Genomic DNA, 17093 nt, shown 5'->3' on the forward strand with positions numbered 1-17093 from the left:
AATAGCTTTACCTTTACCACAGGTCTCTAATAGTTTTCTGTAATATTTTGAATAGTATTTTGTATGATATCTGTGAAGAAGAGTCAGTGTCGGTCTATTTAATCTCAGCATGAACCTTTAATAGTAAATCGTGACAATACAGAAGAAATAGCATTATAAAAAATCATATTTGGACTATTGTTACAGTATGTTTAAATTCATGATCAACATTTGTGTTAGACAAAGAGTTTTGTCTTAAGATCCATTAAAATCAATCACATTTCTGTTGAGTGGAGACACTACAGCTGAATATTAAACTCACATATATCATGAAACTTCCCCACTTCATTCCTCACATTAACACAATCACTGTTTATATTACAAGTGTTCATGTCTAAATATGTAAATGAGGTATTATGTAATGTAACTGTTGGAGAGTTTAAATCTACACAAACACACAAAGTTAGTTTTCTGTCCACTAGTCTGACAGAAGTTATGAAAGATAAATAAAAACAATGTTTTTGTCTTAATATTTCTGCAGACGTTCACTGAGTTTCTTGATTCAGTGGAATCACATTAATGATAATCTTCCCCATGTTCTTGTTGGCCTCCATGTGCCGGTGAGCTTCTGCGATGTCCTCCAGGTTGAATGTGCTGTCGATCACCGGCCTCAGGGCGGCAGGCTGCTCTGAGAAGCTCGGTAACACTCTGTGTGAGAAAGCCTTCACCAGGTCTGCTTTGTACTGTGGGGGGGGCAGAGCAAGAGTCAGGCTCAGTTACAGACATGTAAATACACGAGGTGAGCGCTGATGACATGAGTCAGCATGTTCACAAGCAGCGAAACACAGCAGGTGTGTTTACTGATTACTGAGCGGGCCGGGCACAGGACCAGTCACACAAAGAGACATAAAACACCACAGAAGTCATGAAACAACCACAAAGAGACACAAAACAACCACAAAGAGACACAAAACAACCACAAAGAGACACACAACAACTACAAAGACACAAAACAACCACAGAGACACAAAACAACCACAGAAGACACAACAAAACCCACAAAGAGACACAAAACAACTACAAAGAGACACAAAACAACTAAAAGAGACACAAAAAAACTACAAAGAGACACAAAACGACTATAAAGAGACACAAAACAACTAAAAAGAGACACAAAACAACTACAAAGAGACACAAAACAACCACAAAGAGACACAAAACAACCACAAAAAGACACAAAACAACCACAAAGAGACACACAACAACTACAAAGAGACACAAAACAACTACAAAGAGACACAAAACAACCACAAAGAGACACAAAACAACCACATAGACACAAAACAACCACAGAAGACACAAAAAAAACACAAAGCGACACAAAACAACCACAAAGAGACACAAAAAAACCACAAAGAGACACAAAACAAATACAAAGAGACACAAAACAACCACAAAGAGACACAAAACAACAACAAAGAGACACAAAACAACTACAAAGAGACACAAAACGACTATAAAAAGACACAAAACAACTACAAAGAGACACAAAACAACCACAAAGAGACACAAAACAACCACAAAAAGACACAAAACAACCACAAAGAGACACAAAACAACTACAAAGAGACACACAACAACTACAAAGAGACACAAAACAACCACATAGACACAAAACAACCACAGAAGACACAAAAAAACACAAAGTGACACAAAACAACCACAAAACAACACAAAACAACTACAAAGAGACACAAAACAACCACAAAGAGACACAAAACAACCACAAAGAGACACAAAACAACTACGACGCCCATGTTTTGTGTTTTCAGCGTCCCTTCTGACCTGCAGGCTGCGGGAGCGCAGGAGGCTGCAGAGCAGCCGGCCTCTCTTGGCGAGCAGTCGTCCCAGCATGTCCCCCTCGACTCCCCTGCCTCCCATCGTGCCATACAGAACCCACCGGCCGTCGGTGGATAAAGAGCTCACGTTCTGCTCCCAGTTACACCCCCCAACACAGTCAAGGATGACGTCTGCTCCCTTGCCTGTGAAATGACATTAAATATAATATAATAATCTGACCTCTGACCTCTGACCCTTCTTTGTTTTAATCCTACAGCCATGTGTTATATGAAGGATTCAAAACGTAATCAAGATTTCTGTGATTATAAAATAAAAAAATAAAATACAGTAAACCTGTGGTTGAAGGATATTATTCAGCATTTTTCTTTAAAACTTTAATGAAACTATATATTTGTCACTTGTTTTGTTTTTTCCTAAAAAAGAAGTTTATCTTCACAGCCACAGACTGAGAGGAGAAGAACGTTTCTGCCACAACAAATCAAGGCAACGTGGAGTCCAACATTTAATAGCTGATGATTACTTTCATTATTAACTGCAGATTATCTTCTACATTATTGTTTGAAACTAATGAAAAAGTCCAAATTGAAGTCTTTAAATATCTTTAAATGTTTTATCACTTAAAAAAGAGACAAGCAGCAAATCTCCATATTTGAGGCTGAAAACAGACTTTAAAACTTTAACTATTAAAGAGTTATGAATATATTGTGTATATTAAAGGGTTATGAATATATTGTGTATATTAAAGGGTTATGAATATATTGTGTATATTAAAGAGTTATGAATATATTGTGTATATTAAAGGGTTATGAATATATTGTGTATATTAAAGGGTTATGAATATATTGTGTATATTAAAGGGTTATGAATATATTGTGTATATTAAAGGGTTATGAATATTACGTATATTAAAGGTTATGAATATCGTGTATATTAAAGGGTTATGAATATATCTTGTATATTAAAGGGTTATGAATATATTTTGTATATTAAAGGGCTATGAATATATTTTGTATATTAAAGGGTTATGAATATATTGTGTATATTAAAGGGTTATGAATATATTATGTATATTAAAGGGTTATGAATATATTGTGTATATTAAAGGGTTATGAATATATTGTGTATATTAAAGGGTTATGAATATATTGTGTATATTAAAGGGTTATGAATATATTGTGTATATTAAAGGGTTATGAATATATTGTGTATATTAAAGGGTTATGAATATATTGTGTATATTAAAGGGGTATGAATATATTGTGTATATTAAAGGGTTATGAATATATTGTGTATATTAAAGGGTTATGAATATATTGTGTATATTAAAGGGTTATGAATATATCGTGTATATTAAAGGGTTATGAATATATTTTGTATATTAAAGGGTTATGAATATATCGTGCATTTAAAAAGGGTTATGAATATATCGCGTGCTCTGAGATCCTGTAGGAAGAACAGTGCAGAAGGTTTGTGGTGACTGCTGCAGCTCACCTCCTGTGAAGGCCTGAACGCCCCGTGAGAAGCTCTCCTCTCTGTAGTTGAACCCGGCCGCTGCTCCCAGACTCTCGGCCATCTGCAGCTTCTCGGCGCTCCCTGCGGTGACGATGGGCACCGCACCGAACAGGCGGACCAGCTGAATGGCCGCCGTCCCCACGCCGCTGGCCCCGGCGTGAGTTAACACCACCTCCCCCTGCTTCACCTGGGCTGAGGGAGGGAGACAGGTTTCAGATGTTTAGAGCATCACATATGTAGTCTTTTGACCTCCACCATGGAGGTTAAGTTTGATGATATATTTATTTTAAATAAGTACATATGTAGTTTTCATTTTTACATATTTAGTTTTAATATATCACATTTTTGATTTTATATTTTTTGATTTTATATTTTTTGATTTTATATATTTTGTTTTTAAGTATTTAGTTTGAGTCTTTATACTGTATATTTAGTTTTAATATATTTAGTTTACATGTTTCTAAATTAAGTTTAAAATGTTATAAAAGTACTTTTTATTTATTGAGTTTTTCTAAAAGTACTTTTTATATATTGAGTTTTTATAAAAGCACTTTTTATTTATTGAGTTTTTATAAAAGCACTTTTTATTTATTTAGTTTTTATAAAAGTACTTTTTATTTATTTAGTTTTTATAAAAGTACTTTTTATTTATTTAGTTTTTATAAAAGTACTTTTTATATATTGAGTTTTTATAAAAGTACTTTTTATATATTGAGTTTTTATAAAAGTACTTTTTATTTATTGAGTTTTTATAAAAGTACTTTTTATATATTGAGTTTTTATAAAAGTACTTTTTATTTATTTATTTGTTTCATTTTTCTGCATATTTCAGTTTCCGTTTCTGATAAAACTCTGTTCTCATTAGCCTATTTTATATATGAAGTATAATAATGAGAAATAAAACTACAAAACAAAGGTGGTTGCTGTACCGACGAGCTCCAGCAGCTGGAAGGCGGTGAGCCAGGCCTCCGGGATGGCGGCCGCCTGGCAGAGAGTCAGATTATTAGGAACAGCCATGAGGAGCTCCTCCGGCACAGAAACATATTCTGCGTATCCTCCTCCAGAGAGCAGAGCCATGACCCGGTCAGCCGGCCTCCAGCCTCCCGTCACCCCCGGGCCCACAGCATCCACAGTCCCCGCCACCTCCAGCCCGAGAACATCACTCTCCCCTGGGGGGGGCGGGTACAGCCCTCGCCTCTGAGGACAGCAGAGAAACTTGGTGTCACTTGAAGTCAAAAGTCAGCAGGACAACAGGTGTGTTTAAAGCAGACTCTCGTGCACTGAGGTGTGTGAGGGTTTCACCTGCAGTAGGTCGGCCCGGTTGAGCGCAGTAGCGTGAACTTTAATGAGCACTTCTCCACCTTTAGGTCGAGGTCTGGGGACGCAGCGCAGCAGCAGAGTCTCCGGTCCTCCGGGTTCATCCACACACACCGCACGCATCATCCTGTGAAGCTAGAGCGAGACTCCACGTGAACAGGGTCATACATGTTGTACACACTACAGGTGAACAGAGTCATACATGTTGTACACACTACAGGTGAACAGGGTCATACATGTTGTACACACTACAGGTGAACAGGGTCATACATGTTGTACACACTACAGGTGAACAGGGTCATACATGTTGTACACACTACAGGTGAACAGAGTCATACATGTTGTACACACTACAGGTGAACAGAGTCATACATGTTGTACACACTACAGGTGAACAGAGTCATACATGTTGTACACACTACAGGTGAACAGAGTCATACATGTTGTACACACTACAGGTGAACAGAGTCATACATGTTGTACACACTACAGGTGAACAGAGTCATACATGTTGTACACACTACAGGTGAACAGAGTCATACATGTTGTACACACTACAGGTGAACAGAGTCATACATGTTGTACACACTACAGGTGAACAGGGTCATACATGTTGTACACACTACAGGTGAACAGAGTCATACATGTTGTACACACTACAGGTGAACAGAGTCATACATGTTGTACACACTACAGGTGAACAGAGTCAAACATGTAACTAACAGATATCATGAAGCTTCCCCACTTCATGACTCACATCAACACAGTTTATATTACAAGTGTTTAATATGTACATGAGGCGTTATGTAATGTAGCTGTGGAGAGTTTACATCTACACACACAGTTACACACACACACTCTCATGTTCTCATGCTTCCTCTCGTCTCACAGGAGACGAGTTATAGAAGGTAAATAGACTAAAATCTATAAATTCACCAACATAAATAAACATGTTGCTTGTGTTCAACACTCACTGTCTGGTTGGAGGTTCCAAGTAAAAGTCTTGCAGGGTGCAGGATGTGTTGCATTTATAGTCCCGGCGATGGCAACTGTGATGTAATTGAAAATATTAATATTAAAAATAGCAGCAACAGCATTGATAGAAGTTCTTACATAAACTAAATTCTATCTTCATTTATATTAATATACCAAGTGATCTCTGGTTCTGAAATCTGTTTAGTGTTCAGTTTGTCTTTCAGTGAAACCGGACGGATTTCTCCTCAAACCAGCTGAAGAATCTGAAACCAAAACTATCTGCGTGGCTACATACACACAGCACAACATTATTATTATTGTTATTACTATTATCAGTGGTGGAAGAACAGAAAGTAGTGATCACAGTGTAGAAACACTCTAGTGCAGTGATCTTTCTTACAAAAGGTATGAGCATTAATATGTACTTAAAGTAAAAGCACTCGTTCTGCAGAATAATATTCATTTACTGTATTATAATTATTGATTGATTCATGTGTTCATCACTTTAATGTTGCAGCTGGTAGAAGAAGGAGCTCATTTTAATGACTTTATATACTGCTGGGAAGTTTAATCTATAATAAAACATCATTTATTTTATATTTGGTATTTTTAGGTTTCGTAAAAGTTCAATTTAGAATAAAATAAATAAATACAAATGTTTCTATAAATATAGAAAAGTCATAGAAAAAATATGCACATTGTACTACAATATATAACAACAATAAATATGTAAAAATATGTACAATATACAGCAGTATTGTTGAGTGAACACATATTTAAAACAAACAACATGTAGATGAATTATGGCCCTCAACCCCCCCCTTTTCCCGGGATTATCCCGTATTTTCCTTCTCTCTTGATGTCCTCCCGTTTAAATATTTCCCGGGATTATCCCGTATGTTTAACCTTTTATTTTTTAACAGATCCTGCAACATTTGGTATCGATCCGATACCAAGTAAATACAGGGCCAGTATTGGCGATACCGATACCGATACCGATACGACTCTTTTTAGCAGTTTATTTACTGTCGTGTACAGCAGAGGTTATAATTCAAACGAGTCAGTGACCGCGAGAGATGGAGACGCAGCTGTACCTGTCAAACAAGTTACAACTTTGTGTAAGTACCAAATGAGAGGAGACCTTCTCTTATTTATTAAAAGCAGAGTCGGGACAACTCGTGCTTTTTGTGAAGTGTGCCATTCAGCTAATTATGAGAAACAGGAAGAAGAGAAGAGGAAGAAGAGAAGAGGAAGCAGTTTGTAGTGAAGTAGTTCAGTACTGGTTTGACGGAGGGTCAGTGAAGTTTCACGGTTACGTTATACAGGAAGACCCGTTACGCAACGCGCCTGCGCAGTAAAGTCCAAACGTTGCATCTGTTAAAGTACCTTTCGATTAAAGTGATTTAAAGTGATAGAATAAACGGATTACACTGGGTTAAAGTACGATTATGACTCACCAGCTGGTGTGTAAAGAAAGCTCCATTTAAATAATATTAAACCTTATTTTACAGTGTTTGGTTAAAGCATTAAAACATAAACTTACCAGCAGAGACGTCAACAGTGGATCCACAGTGGAAGTGAGTTGTGCCATGATCCAGAGGGCTGCAGACCCAGCCCGGAGGGCAGGGTCCGTTCTCACTGTGCATATTATTAAAGGGGTAGTGCACAAGAACATATGTTTTTATATTGCTTACAGACTAAACATATATTTAAATGTGTTTTCTGAATTTATCCTGCATCACATCCGGGCAGTGTGGAGAATAAATAACAATAATTAACATTTCAGAATATTAATAATTCTCTATTTTAATCCTTTGGTTCCATTACATGTCAGTTAATAGTACACAATAATAATAATAATAATAATAATAATAATAATAATTCATTTTAATCTATATTGCACATTTAGAAATAAAATAAAAGCACGTCACAAGACAAACTAAAGGAAGATAAATAAATAAAAAACAATAAAAAAAATCCCCAAAAGTTTGCGTGTATGTAGTTTATGACGATTTGTCTTTATATATTTTATTTATTAAATATGACTATTTATACCTTCATATTTAATTATATGACTATTTATATATTTATTATATATGTTTGTTTAAATATGAATATAAATTCATTATACATGAATATTTTAATGTATTTTACTTATTTTATATATATATATATATATATATATATATATAAAAATATAAATATATATATATATATATATATATATATATATATATATATATATATATATATATATATATATATATATATATAAATAAATATATATATATATATATATATAAATATATAAATATATATATATAAATATATATATACAGTATATCTCAAAAGTGAGTACACCCTTTAGATTTTTGCAAATATTCTGTTATATCCTTTCAGGGGATAACATTATCCTACTGAAACTTTGATATAACTTAAAGTAGTCAGTGTGCTGCTTGAATAACAGTATAGATTTATTGTCCTTTGAAAATTACTCAGTACACAGCTGTTAATGTCTAAACAGCTGGCAACAAAAGTGAGTACACCCCATAGTGAACATGTCCTAATTGTGCCCAATGATGTTGTTTTCCCGCCCTGGTGTCATGTGACTCGTTAGTGTTACAAGGATTCAGGTGTAAATGATAAGCAGGGCTGTTAAATTTGGTGTTTTGGGCACAATTCTCTCTGAATGCTGGACAACATGGCACCTCATGGCAAGGAACTCTCTGAGCGGCTGAAAAAAAGGATTATTGCGCTTCACAAAGATGGCCTTGGCTATAAGAAGATTGCCAACACCATGAAAATGAGTTGCAGCACAGTGGCTAAGATCATACAGCGGTTTTCCAGGACAGGTTCCACTCGGAACAGGCCTCGCCAGGGTCGACCAAAGAAGTTGAGTCCACGTGCTCAGCGTCATATCCAGAGGTTGGTTTCCAAAAATAGACGTGCGAGTGCTTCCAGCATTGCTGCAGAGGTTGCAGAAGTGGGATGTCAGCCTGTCAGTGCCCAGACCATACGCCGCACACTGCATCAAATCGGTTTGTATGGCCGTCGCCCCAGACAGAAGCCCCTTCTGAAACCGATGCATAAGAAAGCCCGCAAACAGTTTGCTGAAGACAATGAATCCAAGAACATGAGTTACTGGAACCATGTCCTGTGGTCTGATGAGACCAAAATAAACCTGTTTGGGTCAGATGGTGTCCGGCGTGTGTGGCGGCACCCTGGTGAGGAGTACCAAGACAAATGTGTTTTGCCTACAGTCAAGCATGGTGGTGGCAGCATCATGGTCTGGGGCTGCATGAGTGCTGCCGGCACTGGGGAGCTGCATTTCATTGAGGGACACATGAATTCCAATATATACTGTGACATCCTGCAGCAGAGCATGATCCCCTCTCTTCGGAAACTGGGCCGTAGGGCAGTTTTCCAACATGATAATGACCCTAAACACACCTCCAAGATGACAACGGCCTTGCTGAAGAAGCTGAAGGTTAAGGTGATGGACTGGCCAAGTATGTCTCCAGACCTAAACCCAATTGAGCACATGTGGGGCATCCTCAAGAGGAAGGTGGAGGAGTGCAAGGTGTCCAACATCCGTGCGCTCCGTGATGTCGTCGTGGAGGAGTGGAAGAAGATTCCAGAAGCAACCTGTGCAGCTCTGGTGAATTCCATGCCCAGGAGGGTTAAAGCAGTGCTAGATAACAATGGTGGTCACACAAAATATTGACACTTTGGGCACAATTTAGACATGTTCACTATGGGGTGTACTCACTTTTGTTGCCAGCTGTTTAGACATTAACAGCTGTGTACTGAGTAATTTTCAAAGGACAATAAATCTATACTGTTATTCAAGCAGCACACTGACTACTTTAAGTTATATCAAAGTTTCAGTAGGATAATGTTATCCCCTGAAAGGATATAACAGAATATTTGCAAAAATCTAAAGGGTGTACTCACTTTTGAGATATTATATATATATATATATATATATATATATATATATATATATATATATATATATATATATATATATATATATATATATATATAGTGGCATTACCCAGAATACTACAGCTGCATAAAATGATAGAAAACCTGTCCACAAAGTGAGTCATTGTTATTAATTGTGTAACCTGAAATTTGATCTCTTGAAGGACTCTGAACGTACAACGACTAACAATCCCGTCAACTTCACTAACAACATAATTATGTTTCACACACTGAGAACAGAGCAGTTAAACACTGTGGGACAGAAATCAGGTAAGAAAACTACGTCTTCAGCTTTAATTTAGGGTGAGACACTGAGAGACGTGTTCTTCAGACGAGAGGAAACATGAGAGTGTGTGTGTTTGTAACTGTGTGTGTAGATGTAAACTCTCCACAGCTACATTACATAACGCCTCATGTACATATTAAACACTTGTGATATAAACTGTGTTGATGTGAGTCATGAAGTGGGGAAGCTTCATGATATCTGTTAGTTACATGTTTGACCCTGTTCACCTGTAGTGTGTACAACATGTATGACTCTGTTCACCTGTAGTGTGTACAACATGTATGACTCTGTTCACCTGTAGTGTGTACAACATGTATGACTCTGTTCACCTGTAGTGTGTACAACATGTATGACCCTGTTCACCTGTAGTGTGTACAACATGTATGACCCTGTTCACCTGTAGTGTGTACAACATGTATGACTCTGTTCACCTGTAGTGTGTACAACATGTATGACTCTGTTCACCTGTAGTGTGTACAACATGTATGACTCTGTTCACCTGTAGTGTGTACAACATGTATGACTCTGTTCACCTGTAGTGTGTACAACATGTATGACCCTGTTCACCTGTAGTGTGTACAACATGTATGACCCTGTTCACCTGTAGTGTGTACAACATGTATGACCCTGTTCACCTGTAGTGTGTACAACATGTATGACTCTGTTCACCTGTAGTGTGTACAACATGTATGACCCTGTTCACCTGTAGTGTACAACATGTATGACTCTGTTCACCTGTAGTGTGTACAACATGTATGACCCTGTTCACCTGTAGTGTGTACAACATGTATGACTCTGTTCACCTGTAGTGTGTACAACATGTATGACTCTGTTCACCTGTAGTGTGTACAACATGTATGACTCTGTTCACCTGTAGTGTGTACAACATGTATGACTCTGTTCACCTGTAGTGTGTACAACATGTATGACCCTGTTCACCTGTAGTGTGTACAACATGTATGACTCTGTTCACCTGTAGTGTGTACAACATGTATGACCCTGTTCACCTGTAGTGTGTACAACATGTATGACCCTGTTGTGTTGACAGGATTTAGTGATTTATGGAGTGATACAAAGACAGATCCAGAATCTGTACAAACCTTTGACATGTGAACAACATGAAACACTTTGAACCTGCTTCATCCAGACTTCTCTTTACATCTGGACATGGAGCACATCTTTAATAACATAAAGACTCTTTTACATATTGAAACATGTCAGTGAACTTGTAATATAAAGATAATTGTGTTGATGTGAGTGATGAAGTGCGGATGTTTCCTGAGGATATCTGTGAGTTTAATATTTGACCCTGTTCACCTGCAGAGTCTCCTGAATATAAAAAAGGCGTTTGGCTCAAAAACACATATTGTGGTCTTCAGGCTTCTGGTGTATCATGGAGCAAAGCTTGTGCAGTGTGCTGCAGAGAGATCTGAGAGTGTTGAACCAGAAGGAGGAGAGGGATCTGCAGCGTAAACTAACCCTGTTGGACAGACAGCACAGGTGCACTCGCAGGATGCTTCAGCAGAGAAGAGACTCTCTGATGAGCCAACAGAGACGAGTCGTGATGGTGAAAGTCTGCGAGCCTAAAGCCACGGTTCAAACCGCTATGAGAGAAATCACAGAACACAAATCTGACTGCACAAGATCGTACTCCAGCAAACCTCACGCAGGACGTGAGGAGGTGGAGCAGAGGTCGATATCAGCTCCTCCGGCGTCAGTGAGACGCAGAGGCAACATCGGCTGCAGCATGTCGCTCATGCAGATGAAAAACATCGCAACGATTGACGCAATTTCAGAAAAGGAGCAAACCTGGCAACAGCAGAAAGCCCGGGAGGAAGTGGAGAGGCTGAGGCGGTTTCAGAGGGAGACGTTACACAAGAGGGTGGCAGCGTTTATAGAAAGGCTCAAGGACAAAAACACAGAGGAAACACATGAGACACCTCCGTAGAGCGTGGACACAGTTCCATACCTCAATAATATCAACTATAAACAATGAGAATGTACATACTTCTTAAATAAAAAAGGGATAGTTTGTATGATTTAAAGTGGGATTGTCAAAGACACCAGACTCCATTGATAAAAGCAGTGATTTGACCTCTCAGAACACAGAGGTGTCTGCTCCACCGCTGCCTCCATCTGTTGGTGTTCTAAAGGGTTAATTCAGATTCACCAGTCACACAATAACACAAACTAACGAACAGATGGAGGCAGCGGTGGAGCAGACACCTCTGTGTTCTGAGAGGTCAAATCACTGCTTTTATCAATGGAGTCTGGTGTCTTTGAAGAGAGCACAGAGTTGTAAAGGGCTGAGGTGGTAAGAGTCAAATTAATCTAATATTGATTTCTTTAGGTGTTTAAAATGCGTCCACAGCAGGACATTGTTTAGCTTCGGTTGTCTACTGTAGCAGTACGTTACACAACCTCACTTTAAAATGTAGAAAAGCTTCATTATATTTGTGAATAGATTACACGATGTTCCCCATCTCCCTCATGGTTGTCAAAGCTTTGTGCACAGGCGTCTCCTGCAGGAGGCTGCGACTTCTCTTCCACGCCGGAGAATCAAGAAGCTCCTTTTCTGCAGACAAAGTAATTACAACATTTATATTTGTAACGTTAGATCATTGAGGCGTTGGGATGTTTTATTTAACATCTCAACTTATCCCACTTGTTGCATGAAACATAAATATGATGTTTAGTTATGAATGAAACAATATGAACACGTACAGCTGAAACTGCTCACATTCAATATTAGATTTTTGTTCTGCTCATGAAAGTTGTTGCGGATAAAGTTTCTGTCGATGGACTAATTGATTAATTGACGAGTCGTGATGTTTTAAAGATTCGGCGCTGGTGAAGCTACAGTTTACGTGAGTCTGCGATGGATTACAGATCTTACCGCCACATTCAAAGTGCAGGCGCGTCGGGAGACTCCTGGTGTGGTCGGTGTAGTCGAGCGAGCAGAGGACGACCGCCTTCTCTGCCGGCAGCGTGAACATCAGCACGAGTAAAGAACACAGAACATTACTCTCCAACACTTCCACGGACTTGTGGAGCTCCTGGAAACAAAGACGTGTTATTGTTATTGTGGCCGAATGTATGAACATCAGAACTCCCGCTTCCTACCAGACGATCGACGCCTTTACATGAAGGCTCGAACAGCGTTTAATGATCTTATGGACACTTTTATATATTTAGTTATTCCACTGTACAGCATTTTACATTCTGTTTTATCTTCCATTTCATGTGTGTGTTTGACCATTATTGTATTTGTTATGTCTGGAGTATGCTGCGTTGTTGGCGGAGCTGTGCCTTCAGATCTTTATGAACTCGTAGCTTCTGTGCAGATAATAAAGCTTTCCAATCTTTAAAAAGAGTAACATTCACTTTCAGGGAACATAAATCAATAATGCCCAGACTCTCAGATCCCTTATCATCACATCTAAATCCTTACTAATCCCCAGCTGCTCGTCTGCACTTTGATCACAATCATTTAAGGATTGCTTTATTTTAAATTCATATTCAAATGTAGACGAATGATTTTGTAGATGAAACATCATATTATGTTGAAAGACTTTATAGAATAACTTAGTGTCTTGTTAATAATGTTATAACATTAACTTCTTCTTCTCATTTAGCGTACATCACATCCCAAGTACTCTTTTGTTATTCCTCTAATGTGCGTCACAAACTTTAGCTGTAAAACCTTCAAACTGGACAAAGTTTTCTGGAGCAGCTGTGATGTTTGAAGCCTCAGAATAATGTTTTATATTCGAGGTCAGAGCATCAGAATATCATCCAACACAAAGTCCGGCACCTTAACGAGCTTCAGCTGCTGCTTGCGTCCTGCGAAGGCGTTGAGGTGCTGGCTGAGGGGATCCAGCAGAGTCCTGATGTCTGTTTGCATGCCGCTCTGCTCCACCAGGCGGGTCAAAGGAATGAACGGGGGAACGTTGTGACGGCCGACCCTCAGCCTCGGCTTCAGGTCCAACTCCAGGTTGTAGGTTTCTAAGAAGACGCCCTCGTACGCCGTCACCACAGACACGCACACTCCTTTACCCTGACTGGTCTTTGTGACGTTGTACCCGCCTGAGGGTCATCAAGAGGGAGGGAGGGTTAGAGCGGGACACTAAAACAAACTAAAACACGTTTTCAATTCAATTCAGAGATTTTAGACTATTTATCTTCAGAACTCGTCTTCTTCAGACGAGAGGAACACCAGAACATGAGAGTGTGTGTGTGTTTGTAGATGTAAACTCTCCACAGCTACATTACATAACGCCTCATGTACATATTAAACACTTGTAATATAAACTGTGTTGATGTGAGTCATGAAGTGGGGAAGCTTCATGATATCTGTTAGTTACATGTATGACCTGCAGTGTCTCCTACTAAGACATATAAATAAGAATCTGAGATATATAAGAGACATAAATATAAAATAATTAATAATTGGATGGCATTATTGAAAACACTGCAGCGTCAAATATATGATAAATGTTTGAGAGTACCGCTGATGTGATGAGCATGCAGGAGGTCTTTCAGTTGTGTCTGTTTGGCCATCAGGCGCAGGAGTTGTGAGTTCTCAGAGTCTTCATTCATTTCTTCTTCTTCTTCTTCTTCTTCTTCTTCTTCTTCTTCTTCTTCTTCATGCTGTTTGTCCAGAGATGCCCTCAGTTTCTGAAGATCCTGAGGCAGAAAACACAAGAAGTGCATCATTGTAAATACAGTTAGAGACATACAAGGCTTAACAACACACTGTGACACTTTGGATTATTATTACTGCTGCATTCATGTGTAAACTCAGCATATTAAATCAAACACTTCCTCACCTTGTGTGTCTGTATCTCGGCCTTCAGCTGGTCTCTCTGGGCCAGCAGCGCTTCAGCTTTCTTCTGCAGCTCCTTCACACGACTCGGCTGCTGAGCTCGAGCTTTACGGCTCCTCGTCTGAACTTCCAGCAGACTCAGGTGACTCAAAACACCTGCGGAGGAAGAAACACTCCTGTTGGACCGATGAACAAGTTTTCTCTGAAAAATGAAGTTAATCTTTCAAAAGGTTCCAAGACTTCATCCACACAGTGCATTTTAATTACAGTTTGGTTACATGGTTTTAAACATATAAAACTTTTCTCCCAGTCCTGGTTTGTCTTTAAATGTGGGTCCTGATCCAACACGCTCAAATAATTGGATTACGTTGCTGGTGCCAGATGTTTTTACTCAGCTTGGAACATCCAGAACAACCTGGAATAACTTCCAGAACAACCTGAAATAACTTCCAGAACAACCTGAAATAACATCCAGAACAACCTGAAATAACATCCAGAACAACCTGGAATAACTTCCAGAATAACATCCAGAACAACCTGGAATAACTTCCAGAACAACCTGAAATAACATCCAGAACAACTTGGAATAACATCCAGAACAACCTGGAATAACTTCCAGAACAACCTGAAATAACATCCAGAACAACCTGAAATAACATCCAGAACAACCTGAAATAACATCCAGAACAACCTGGAATAACTTCCAGAACAACATCCAGAACAACCTGGAATAACTTCCAGAACAACCTGAAATAACTTCCAGAACAACCTGAAATAACATCCAGAACAACCTGAAATAACATCCAGAACAACCTGGAATAACTTCCAGAATAACATCCAGAACAACCTGGAATAACTTCCAGAACAACCTGAAATAACATCCAGAACAACTTGGAATAACATCCAGAACAACCTGGAATAACTTCCAGAACAACCTGAAATAACATCCAGAACAACCTGAAATAACATCCAGAACAACCTGGAATAACTTCCAGAACAACATCCAGAACAACCTGAAATAACTTCCAGAACAACCTGAAATAACATCCAGAACAACTTGGAATAACATCCAGAACAACCAGGAATAACTTCCAGAACAACCTGAAATAACATCCAGAACAACCTGAAATAACATCCAGAAAAACCTGGAATAACATCCAGAACAACCTGGAAAAACATCCAGAACAACCTGAAATAACATCCAGAACAACCTGGAATAACTTCCAGAACAACATCCAGAACAACCTGGAATAACTTCCAGAACAACCTGAAATAACATCCAGAACAACATGGAATAACATCCAGAACAACTTGGAATAACTTCCAGAACAACCTGAAATAACATCCAAAACAACTTGGAATAACTTCCAGAACAACCTGAAATAACATCCAGAACAACTTGGAATAACATCCAGAACAACTTGGAATAACTTCCAGAACAACCTGAAATAACTTCCAGAACAACCTGAAATAACATCCAGAACAACTTGGAATAACATCCAGAACAACCTGAAATAACTTCCAGAACAACCTGGAATAACATCCAGAACAACCTGAAGCTTACGTACAATTATATCTTTATGTCAATTATTAAATGTTTATTGTTATGCTATTTCAGTTCCTGGTCAACCACATTGTAATCCTCCAAGGGACAACATCTGGGCATCCCTTCATTAGACAATAATGCTATTGTTGTTCTTTAATGTGTTCAGACTTTATTTTGTATTATAAAGTTTTAAAGTGTAGTTTTGGGTCCTTTCTCACCAATACAATCAGACTGAGATACAACATATGGTATTTTGTGGAACTATTCATAACATTTGAAATAGTTTAAAAACAAATGAGTTTGTGATATAGAGCACAATGTGTGTTAATATTAAAATAATCCATATATTATGTTTTATATTTAGTTCAGCTCAATGAGGCCTACAGGTGATAATAATGATAAAACTCCAACACATTATAATACATGTATTATTACTGTATTTTGGAGCAGGAACACGGCATTAATCAACACTAAACGAACACAAAAGGAGGGTTAACTCTCAAACGACAGAAATTAAAGTTGTTGATATTTAGGCCTGTTAGCTTCAGCTAGCATTAAAGCTAACGGAGCATCACAACAAACCAGGCTAGCTAGCTTAGCAGATAGCTAGCTATCTTTACCGGTAAACCAGCTTTCGGTTACCTTTCGTAGACGACCCCTCCATGTTCCGGAAGACTTTCCCTTGATTTGATGTGTATTTTATATTAAATGTCGCAGCTCAGATGAAAATATTCACAGAAAGTTCCGGATATTTTTGATTTTCGCGGCTCGTCATCTGTAGCCCCGCCCCCTCGCTTCCACCCCGG

The 17093-nt window shown here is 38.4% G+C and overlaps 2 protein-coding genes across 3 annotated transcripts; both read right to left on the bottom strand.

Annotated features, from left to right (window-relative positions):
• Window positions 1-97: 97 nt before the first annotated feature.
• On the bottom strand, window positions 98-7499 carry tp53i3 (tumor protein p53 inducible protein 3). 2 transcript variants are annotated; one of them, XM_029428161.1, is made up of 7 exons: window positions 7187-7499; window positions 5643-5717; window positions 4654-4803; window positions 4281-4548; window positions 3331-3543; window positions 1825-2021; window positions 98-722 (listed from the first exon to the last, which is right to left on the bottom strand). In XM_029428161.1, the coding sequence occupies exons 2-7, from the start codon at window positions 5694-5696 to the stop codon at window positions 525-527; spliced, it is 1080 nt and encodes a 359-aa protein (XP_029284021.1). In that variant the 5' UTR covers window positions 5697-5717; window positions 7187-7499; the 3' UTR covers window positions 98-524. The 2 variants fall into 2 exon arrangements, with proteins under 2 accessions (XP_029284021.1, XP_029284022.1); XM_029428162.1 differs by lacking the exon at window positions 7187-7499 and adding an exon at window positions 6738-6770.
• Window positions 7500-12156: 4657 nt separating this feature from the next.
• cenpo (centromere protein O) lies at window positions 12157-17091 on the bottom strand. The gene is made up of 6 exons (XM_029428165.1): window positions 16930-17091; window positions 14746-14897; window positions 14425-14602; window positions 13731-14002; window positions 12813-12972; window positions 12157-12491 (listed from the first exon to the last, which is right to left on the bottom strand). Exons 1-6 carry the CDS (start codon window positions 16949-16951, stop codon window positions 12382-12384), a joined length of 894 nt encoding a protein of 297 aa, XP_029284025.1. The 5' UTR covers window positions 16952-17091; the 3' UTR covers window positions 12157-12381.
• Between the last annotated feature and the right edge of the window lie 2 nt (window positions 17092-17093).

Source organism: Cottoperca gobio, unplaced genomic scaffold, assembly GCF_900634415.1.
Source record: "Cottoperca gobio unplaced genomic scaffold, fCotGob3.1 fCotGob3_487arrow_ctg1, whole genome shotgun sequence".
Classification (NCBI taxonomy): domain Eukaryota; kingdom Metazoa; phylum Chordata; class Actinopteri; order Perciformes; family Bovichtidae; genus Cottoperca; species Cottoperca gobio.

What these genes read in the sequence shown, in the direction of transcription:
- tp53i3 (XM_029428161.1), bottom strand. Translation starts at nt 5,696, where the DNA reads ATGCAACACATCCTGCACCCTGCAAGACTTTTACTTGGAACCTCCAAC. An exon ending in ACCGGGCCGACCTACTGCAG is followed by an intron (nt 4,549 to 4,653) that starts GTGAAACCCTCA and finishes TGCTGTCCTCAG; the next exon opens with AGGCGAGGGCTGTACCCGCC. An exon ending in CCAGCTGCTGGAGCTCGTCG is followed by an intron (nt 3,544 to 4,280) that starts GTACAGCAACCA and finishes TCCCTCCCTCAG; the next exon opens with CCCAGGTGAAGCAGGGGGAG.
- cenpo (XM_029428165.1), bottom strand. Translation starts at nt 16,951, where the DNA reads ATGGAGGGGTCGTCTACGAAAG. An exon ending in GCATGCTCATCACATCAGCG is followed by an intron (nt 14,003 to 14,424) that starts GTACTCTCAAAC and finishes GATGACCCTCAG; the next exon opens with GCGGGTACAACGTCACAAAG. An exon ending in CCTGCACTTTGAATGTGGCG is followed by an intron (nt 12,492 to 12,812) that starts GTAAGATCTGTA and finishes CTTTGTCTGCAG; the next exon opens with AAAAGGAGCTTCTTGATTCT.